Source organism: Diachasma alloeum, unplaced genomic scaffold (assembly GCF_001412515.2).
Source record: "Diachasma alloeum isolate Michigan unplaced genomic scaffold, Dall2.0 Dall_scaffold_00179, whole genome shotgun sequence".
Taxonomy (NCBI): Eukaryota; Metazoa; Arthropoda; class Insecta; order Hymenoptera; family Braconidae; genus Diachasma; species Diachasma alloeum.
This window is the reverse complement of record NW_021680345.1, coordinates 1,184,327-1,194,258: the sequence shown is the minus strand read 5'-3', so window position 1 is coordinate 1,194,258 and position 9,932 is coordinate 1,184,327. Positions and strand designations below refer to the sequence as shown.

The window sequence follows — 9,932 nt, the reverse complement described above, 5'->3', positions numbered from 1 at the left end:
GGGGGGGGGGAGGGGGGATCGGAGCCAGCGTCGGCGATAATGCGCGCATTAGACACCGCACGAAACGATTACGCTGATGAAGTATTGAAGGATGAGGTGAAATCGATCTATTCTGGAAAAAAACGAAGACATTAAAATGAATGGAAAAAATAATTCGTGCGAAACGCGCATTTGCATCTGAGATTGCCATTTGGTTTGGGCGGGTTGCCAGACAAAAAAATGTTTAGATACATTAACTTCCCTTATCCCACGGATATTCAATCGATAAGACCATCTATGCGGACACATAGAACGGTAGATAATGATACTTTCCACTAGCCGGTTTTATCGGTAAGGTCTTGGGCAATTATCCCGGAACCGGTCTTAAGATTGGTGTATATATAACGCATGGGGAGAAGGGGAAAATGTGAGGTGGGTTTATCTGTGATCGTAACAATTTTTTTCACACTCAGAAAACGAAAAAACACTGTTTCATCCAGACAGGAAATTTCTCTGAACGAATCATTCTCAGTTTGTGAAGATTGTGCTTAATTATTTACGCACGTAACAGGAGAAAACTGAAGGTGTTGTTCTTGAATTTAAGAAGGAGTATTCATTTTCAGTGAATAGTTTTGGGACTAGGTAATCGCCAAATTTCCGGCGATAATTTTTGCCCTTTGTAATGTTTTAGGAACTGCTGAGACATTCTAATTCAATTTTTCGAAGTTGACATTAAATTCCCTTGTCGTGCCCATCGAAACTCAAATTATGAAGAAGGAAAAATATAATTCTACCAGTCAAATTTGTTTCAGACAAACAAATGTCCGCAATTTCCCTATAAATTCGCGTCTGAAACTTATTTGATTGGCAGAATTATATTCTTTTCGCAGTGTTGAAATTCGAGAAAACTCTTTCTCCGTCAATTTTATACTGAATCACCTGGATCACTATTGAATTATTCAACGGGGGTTTATAGTGGAAGCTCTTTGAAATTAGGAGCATCGATATTAATTCTCACATTTGAATTGAAATATAATACTCAATTCCTGAAGAAAACAGAAGTCTTTTCGCAAGAAATTCCATTAATTTACTTACCAAAATGGGAACTAGCTACGATAAATTGATTATGGGTCTGTTGTTCTTTAAAAAAATTAGAAATTGCACTCGTCGGAGCTATGCTATTACAAAAATATGGAAATGTCATGTGTAAATATGTAAATTTGTTTTAATGAGAAAAAATCAGGGAATTGGGAATTTTTGAGCTGCGGGAAGACGAAAATTCCACACTACACTTAAATTTGCACTCAAAACTTGAATATTCATTCCCAAGTTATACTTAATTTTCAATTAATTGACAATTCAAGAATATATTGACCGAAATTTTCCTGATTTCTGTTAATTTCTACGGAATAATCGATTTTAAATGCACAGTTTCAATTGATTTTTTCATGAAATCTTGATTTTTAAATGACTTAATCTCTTGAAATTTCAGTGGTACTGTCACTTGATAAAAATTTCCAAGAAGTGTAGCGGAAATTTCAGCCAAAAATTTTGAATAGTGTATCAATATTCCAATCTAGTGCCAAAATTGTACTATTTTTTTCTTCTCGTATACCCTTTCGGGTCTTTACGATTTGTTCCCTTCCCACCCCCCTCAACCCCCTGTACCGCATTTGCCGAAGGGAGGGAAAACCTCATTCGAGGGAAAAACCTGCCCTGGTACAGTCGTCCTTTTGACGTGACGACCCCTCGGCAGTGATACTGTGAGATTAGAGCGCTATAAATTTTGACCGCCGGTGCCGGGAAGCGAACCCGGATCATTGGCATACGAGTCTAGCACTCTAACCGCACGGCCACTACTGTTGGCAAAATTGTACTATTAAATCCTGAAATTCTCGAGAAATTGCAATTTCCTGAACGAGTTGACATGAATATTTAGTATTCGATTCACAATATCGGCCTATTTGTCATTAATTTTTAATGAAAACCTGACGACTCGCCGACAGCTTCAATTTAAGAATTATTTATTGAAAATTTCGCGTACACTGTTAAAAAAAATTCGGTGAATTTTCCGGAAGATCTTAAATCCCATTTAGGGGAAAAAATTCAATGGAAATTCAAGTTTCTCCAAAAATACAGAAGTAAAGTTCCAATTTTTTATCGGCAGGAGGACGGAAATTGCACAATGTACATGAATTCTCAAGCGAAAATGAATATTCAGTGTTAAATTGTCTTGAATTTTCAGGAGATTCCTTTAAAATTTTTGGAATTTCAGGATAACCTAATATTTCAGTGTGAAAGCTCCCACCCAAGTGACGAAAAGTGAAGTTCCATGAGACGAGACCCGATCAGACACATCATCACACCGATAAATCACATGCGATAGGGTGTTGGATGTTTTGGCTCGCGCCACAGGCTTTTGGGCACCCCCACTGTGTCGTTAAGTTTCTCAGCAGTCCGTCTATCGTTTCTTCCACTGTGTGTTACCGTATCGTGGAAGGGCACAAGGGAGAGACCTGCGACGATAAAGCCACAGAGTCTTGTCGCTTCGGTGTGCCCCCGCGGGGCTTTTTCTTTTCTTAACTTCTTTGTTTGGCCGGTTTGCGCGCACGATTCCTCCGAGGTGTATAGGCCCCGCCGAGCGGTCCGCAGTGTGACGCCACACGAATGATGCGGTGTACCGATAATACCGGGGTAATTCGATGTAGATGCGCGCGATGAACATTGTTTGGTCGGCTGGATCTCTGCCCCATTGAGATGACGTTCTTTTCAATTATCATTCCGTGGCGCCGCCTCGAGTGCCAGGATCAACGCCTCGGAATTAATTCCACTGTCACAATATTCCTTCAACAATTCATAGGATGATTCTACCGGGAGAAGAACGTTTCGATGCATTGGGAACATTGATTTTTATAAATCTGACAAATTTGACATTTTTATTCTGACGAGGTTTCGGGGAAACATCGTGTCTAGACCCTGCGTCGATCCATCACACTTTACGTGTTACAAATGGTGAATGATCGGCCATATTGTCAACCCCTATGAACATCTGCTCGATTCATAACCGGAAGTTCGTGGCTGAAGTGTCAAAATTCGTTTCTACATGAATGTAATATTTTGAGTAATTTGTAATCATTTCAGGCATTCTTAGGAATTTCATTCAATTTATCGAAGATTCTAAATTGTATGGATGATTGTTTTTCAATTACCCCCGTCAAAAAACATATAATATGGGCCAATTCCATGTATTTTTCAAATTTATAAAGAATATTTAAAAAATATATATATAAAACACGTATTTTAGTTTTTTTTGCATATAAATTGGGCCAATTTAGGATATTTTTTTATCAATTTCCGCAATGAATTTGAGAATCCCAGATGTCATTGAGATATCAGTGATTAACCTGAATTTCTGACCTGAATGAGAGATTCTCTGAACGATTTGATCTTAAATTGAACTCAAATTTACACCATTAAGTATTAAAGTGCAACTATTGTACTTATAATTTTCAAAAAATTTCCGACAGTGAAAATTACTCTCCAAGTTTACTTTCATCCAAGTGATTTTCCAAATTTCAGATAACTTTTTCAATGAAAGCAATTGATTCTTTCATGTTCCTCTAGCAACTGAATTTATCTCCTGTCCAAAAACATTTTACGGAAATTCTCAGGGTGGACAAATTGCTCCAACATCCTCTCCACCAGGTAAATCCTCACTTTTACAAACTCCCATACAAAAAGTGGAACACACTGGTGTCCCTTTTATATCCCCCGTGACGAACGAGGAAGGTCGGCGTTAACAACGAAAAATTTATCCCGATGGGCCCGTTGCAGTCCATTGTTGCCACTCGAAAATGTCAACGCTCGACAGAGCGACACGCTACCGAAGCGGATTATAGGATCAGACCCTCTTCTATATACCACTCGAAAAAGTGAAGTGGAGCAAGGAGCTTTATTTTCTCTAGCGAATGCAAAACGGCCTTTACGCAATGCATTCTTTTATTATTCAACGAGACAAGACAGCAAAATTACTACCATTCAGGTGAAAATACTCAAAACAGAACTCGAAGAGAAGCATAAACCACTAATACAAAATAAGAAAAGTGAACCCCACGGATTTGGAAAAGAAATCCACAAATATTTCTATCCAAAACTATTTCTAAATTTGCTGTCATTCATAGAATTATTATCAATATTTAATGAGGCATGAGAAATGAATTTAAAAAATCGATATAACGATGGTAAAGTGATGAAATTAATTGTCACAAAAATTTGTGTCGCCTTTGTACAATGGATTATTAAATAGCAATAAAACCAGAATGCGTAGATAGTAAAGAGTTATACCGATCGAAACTCGTGGTATACCTCAGCAATATACGCGCATGATTTTCTAATGTAACAACGACTCTATATGCATGGAGAATGTAAAGGCCCGGAGTTTGCAAGTCGCAAGTGACCCTCAACGATCGATGATTTTTTTCCTACAATAATATTCAGTAACCCCAGATAAATTGCGAGCTTTCTTTGCATTGCTCAACGTTTGCATATAAAAAAACTATTGGGAAGTTCCGTTTGTCGTCATATGGCATAGCAATTTTTGCTGATAGATTAGTAATACGCTTCCGAATGATCATTTTGCACATCATTTTCTTCAATCGTACATGAATCATCGCTTTATATTAATTGTTCAATTGAATTATATTTCTTATTTGATGAATTGTGTTGGATTTCATGTGAAAATTTTTGTATAAATAAAATGAAAAAATGAGGGTATTTATGTTATCTTGAAACTGGCTTTCGAAAAACTCTTTTTCATGCATGACTGAACGAATTTGAAATGTCATATAGCTATTGTAATGATTTTTCAACTTTGAAAGGGTGAATTTGAATCAAATGCTTTAAGCTATAATTGAATTAATTTGAAGAATTATATGCAAAGATATCCCCGGAATTCTCATTTTCAACGAATACTAACTTTTTGAAAATTAAATTATAGATTCAAATGATTTTTGCTGTAGCCTTCATCTTCAAACTCGGTCAAAGAGACATCGAGGCAACGTTTTTTATCATTTTTAGTGACACATTCAATTAAAAAAAAAAAATTTTAATTCTAAAAATTAGTGCATAAGGCTACACTGTTCAAAATTTTTGTCTGAATTTCCGTGCCAAATTACGAAAATTGTTATCGTGTTCAAGTTCCACTGACATTTCAGGAAATTTTATCATTGAAAAATCAAATATTCCATTGATTTTCTGTTCAAATGATCTGGGAATCAATAAAAATTGAATCAAATCAGAAAAGTTGAAAATTCATGTCATTTTGTTTCTGAATCGTGTTTCACTGAAAATTTAATAAAGTTGTGAAATTTCCATCTCATTCCCACTGAAAACTCATGAATTCCCGGGAATTCTACTTAAAACTTGAAATTTCATAGCCTTTTTTCCCTAAATCCGATTCACTGTCATTCTCATGAGATTGACTATAATATCTTCCATGAAATTTCAAAAAATTTCTAACAGTGTAGCCATCGAACCAACATTTTTTTTATTTCTGGTGACACAACCAACTTTCAAAAAAATTTTAAAATTCTAAAAATTGATGCATAAGGCTGACAAATGCCTACATTTGAACAAAAAAAACAAAAGATTATATTTCATTTATTTATTGACGAACAATTAAAAACAAACTTGGTCGTATGCATAGTTGCAGTTACGAACTATTTGGATCACAATGAGTTGATATAACACAAAAAAATGAAAAACTGAAATTTGAACGATTACAGAGCTTCCATTCGATAGCAAAGGGGAAAAAAACTACTGGAAAAATGTCGCCAGAGATATTACTTGTAAAAAAGGGCCATCGAAATTTGTTATTTTTTTATTGTGAACGAGATCTTTTTTGAGGCCTATTAGCAGTGTCAAGTGACGGGCGAGGAAGTGTATCGTGTTACCCTCCCACGCATCCTATCAAGTGGATCCTGTGGGGCACAATGGAGGGGCCAGATAAATAATTGGCTCGTCCTCAAAGGGCACAGGTAGCGGAGAGAATCTTCTTGAGACCCTTGAGAAAACGCAACGAGTGTTTCGATTTCGAGAGTGACACTCGATACATTTGGATCGGATGTACATGACAAAAAATTCTTCTTAAAAAAATCCTAAACATTTTCATCAATGATTCTCACGCAGGAAGATCAGACTTGTCTCGATTCAAAAAGTAAGGTGCATGAATCACGAAAACTATCTCCGATATTTTTTGTCGAAAGGAAGTTCCACGGGAATTTCAGGGATTTTTGTCATTGAAAATTCACTATTTGAAGAAAAAAATCAAGAAAAACTGTCAATTTTAATTCAGTTATTCTTGAAAAAAGTCTAAATGACTTAATTTATTGCATTCTCATAAGTCATTGAGGTTTTGCTGTCCTCATAAGTTGTTAATGAAGGCAGAAAATTAATGAATTCCAAATACGATAATTTTTTTGTAAAATTTCATAGTTAACAGTTGTTCCGATATTCAACTCTAAAAAATGGAAATCTCGCGAAATCATAAATATTCATAATCAAAAATAATTTCTAATTTGATTCCGACAATTATTGTTGCCTTCATCAACAACATATGAAGATAGAAAAACTCAATCACTTATGAGAATATAATAAATTAAGTCATTTAGAATTTTTTCCGGAAATCCATCGGAACTAACTTTTGGGTGGTACACGAACAGAAAAAACTAATTTTGATAAAAAAAGTTCAATTGATACAAGAAAGATTCTCTTATCTTGAGAGAATTTTTAAGCGTTCTCAAGACTAGAAATGAAGTCCTTCCCATAAATTCATGTAGTTTGCTTTACATCGAGAAATTTTTTCATCAGGACTTTAATTAGATAAAATCTTGCACGCTCGGTGGCCTGGCGCAGTGCACTGATAGAAAAGGTGGAACGATTCATTTGCACCAAACGAGGCTTCTTCACTGTCACCGCGATTCGTTAATAGTTAACGAATCGTGGTAATAGTTAAAAAGTCTCGTTTGGTTCGACTAAACCGTTCTATCAGTGTGGGTAAGTTCGTTGCCTCACATGCGAAAGGTTCCGAGTTCAAATCTCGGTCGGGTAGAATGGTGCGATCTAACCATTTAAAGTCTTGATCATCATCGCAGTATACCCTAACCGGGTCGCAGCGATGTAAAATAACGATTAAAAAAAATAAAAAATAAAATCTTGCACAAAGAGCACAACATTTAAGATAAAAGTGTTCGTCGTGCAATCGAAACAAGAATTCCTCAGTTGGAGATGATGACTGATCAGATCGGGAAAGTATGAATTCTTGCAATCCATTAAATTCTAAATATGACGCAAACGGTATGAATTTATGGGAAGACTTATGCTAACACTTAAAAATTTCTTCTTCTCTCAGACTTCTTTCTCTCCGAGTGTGAGCACAAAATTATTTACCAGGAGATTTCGCGACTCTAGAAATTGACACGAGAATATTTTATTGTATCAAGGAATCATCTTTCTCAAAAATAATTTTTTCTCTCACTGTATCCACCAAAAATGAGGCCCGCCTCCAATCATACAAAAGAAATAAATTTTCATATTTCTGTACAAACTCTAATATTCTGCGGTTGTTTCGATCGACCGCGATTGCCCATGCAGACGCCAGTTGCCCGCACAGTGTCGTGACTCCATATTCCGAATATGAAAATAAGTCGACAAAGGAGAGTGAACCGGAGCGTAAAAAAAATGAGAGACACAGAATAACGATAAAAATGAGTGAACCGAACGAGGTAAAACCTAAGCGAGAAGGGCCACATCACGCACGCACGTGTGACGTTCCCGTCGACGACATCACCCTTCGCTAGTTTATGTTCCAAGCCGCGGCATTGGCCTAGCCCCGCAACAACCATACTCGGTAATAGGCTTTTCACGAAGATTAATTTCGACGGACTCTTAGCACACAGAGAGCAAGAGAGACAAACCCCTTCAGCACACTTAGTTAATATATCCAACTTCTCGTTGGTTTTTTATTATTACACTGCGGATTTTAATTACTTTTTTTTCTGTTTGAAACCCGTTCTACTCGTAAATCACTCGGTGACTCTCGGCGGCATTGCTTTGCAGTCCCCGCGCGCCCGTCATAAAGCCAAACGACCAGGACTGAGGAGAAATATCCAAACGGGGGAATAACAAAATAACGAGTAATTTCTTTTTTTTCCCAACAGTTTAGGAAACACGTGTTTTAGGGAGAAGTGGAGGGACTGTGTCTATCTTGTCCATGTCAAAATATTGAGACTGTAAATCCGGGATCATCCGAGGGGATAATCCCGAGTGATAAAAATGTATTATGGTCATTGTCGTTGAGTGAAGCAGGAAATGGTTTTGTTGAGTGACTGAATCGCCCAACAATAGCGTAAAGAGAGCATTTAATCCCGCGACAAACAAGCTATTATTCTCCAGTTCAACCTAAAAATACTCATTCACTCAATAAATCGAGAATGATTACCTCCAAATGGGGGTATTTAAATTTTATGTAATAGGAGAACAACCGAATGCATCTAATTAAGAGTTCCCGTGGCGTTAATTTCCACTCTCGACCGCAGGTGTAGGGCCCCGAGCCCAGACGTTGACTCAAAGTAGGTCGAGATCTCATCTAAAACCTCCTAGAACAAAGACCCCTGAGTGGCCAAAGTGTCCGCTAATTTGTTCGTTTAAACTCATCGACAAAGATCTTGATGTTATCCGGCGGGTACACGGGTGTGGGAGGTGCCCCCGGGAGAGACGACAGTGGCAGTCATTTCAGTAGCACCAGATCCCTCAAGATTAGAAGAAGAAAATGTCTCCTATACCTGTTCCCCCAGAGGGATTACGATCTCTATCGTTCTGTCAGAGGGGCCCAATCGACATCATCCAATTGACATTCTGATTCCTCACCATCAGATAACAAAACCCGGCACCGCGATAATCCGTCGGCTGCTGCGTAATCCCTCTTAATTCTCAAAATTCCCTCAATCACTAGTTCTCTCGTGCCCGTCATATATTCCTCCCTTAATTCTAATAATGACACTCACCACATGACCGTGAACCGGTGACTTGGTGATAGACTGTAGCTGAGGATATAGCTGACCAGCCGCAGCTGGGGTCATGTCCGTCAGCATCTCGAGAGCCTCCGTGCTTCCTCGCCTCCGTCTCTTTAATTGACAGACAATTCAAGGGTTTCAGAAACAACAGAGAACTAGGAAAATTGTAAAACCGACGGTGTAACTCTACAACAATTACACTTGACGATCACAACAGAAGTGTTTTTTCACTTGTCAGTGAGATAATAAACACGAGTAACACAGCGTTCATCAAATTTTTTTCAGTAAATAATTTAAACAAAAATTATTACGGCCGCAAGGGCCAACACGGCTCTCCGTGTTTTCTCGCTGGTTTTTGCCAGTTATGCCTCGCGGTTTTATTATTTCGCTTTTTTTTTGTTTATCGATGGTGAGGAACGATTGTTAAACCGGTTAAATACGTTGTTCCCGCTCTTCGCGCCGTGACAGACTGCCGGCGCAACCGATCGGGTTCTCAGCCGGCACGAAGAACCAGTGGGGAGAGCAGTTTCGAACAGAAGGAGAGGGTAAGGGAGAACTACTGCCGGTAGAGCCCCTCACTGTTGTTGCATAGCTCTGTCTCCCTCTGCTCGCTGTATCAGAGATATGAGGTTAAAAAAAGGGGGCTGTTCTGGAGAGGGGCGGTACGGGCCACTATCTGTCGACGCCCACAGACCGCCCACATGCCGTCGATTCCCCTTGGCGTTTTCTCTTTATTCCCCTCCACTCGTCCATTCATTACCCCCCACCCATGTCATTTCTGATATCAGCTGGGTGGGAGAGGGGGGAGAGTCAACTGTGATATGCGTGCGCAGGGGATTTCAAACGTATCACCCTTTACTACTCCCCACCGTTTCGTCTTCT

General features: G+C 38.4%; 1 protein-coding gene across 1 annotated transcript in view; it reads right to left on the bottom strand.

The window, feature by feature from the left end:
• Positions 1-9,506, bottom strand: part of LOC107040940 (transcription factor Sp9) — a 35,622-nt gene extending 26,116 nt beyond the window's left edge. Inside the window, exon 1 of the mRNA XM_015261264.1 lies at positions 9,042-9,506. Within this exon, the coding sequence (XP_015116750.1) occupies positions 9,042-9,128 (87 nt within the window). The 5' untranslated portion in view covers positions 9,129-9,506. The remainder of the gene's footprint in view (positions 1-9,041) is intronic.
• Positions 9,507-9,932: the final 426 nt, after the last annotated feature.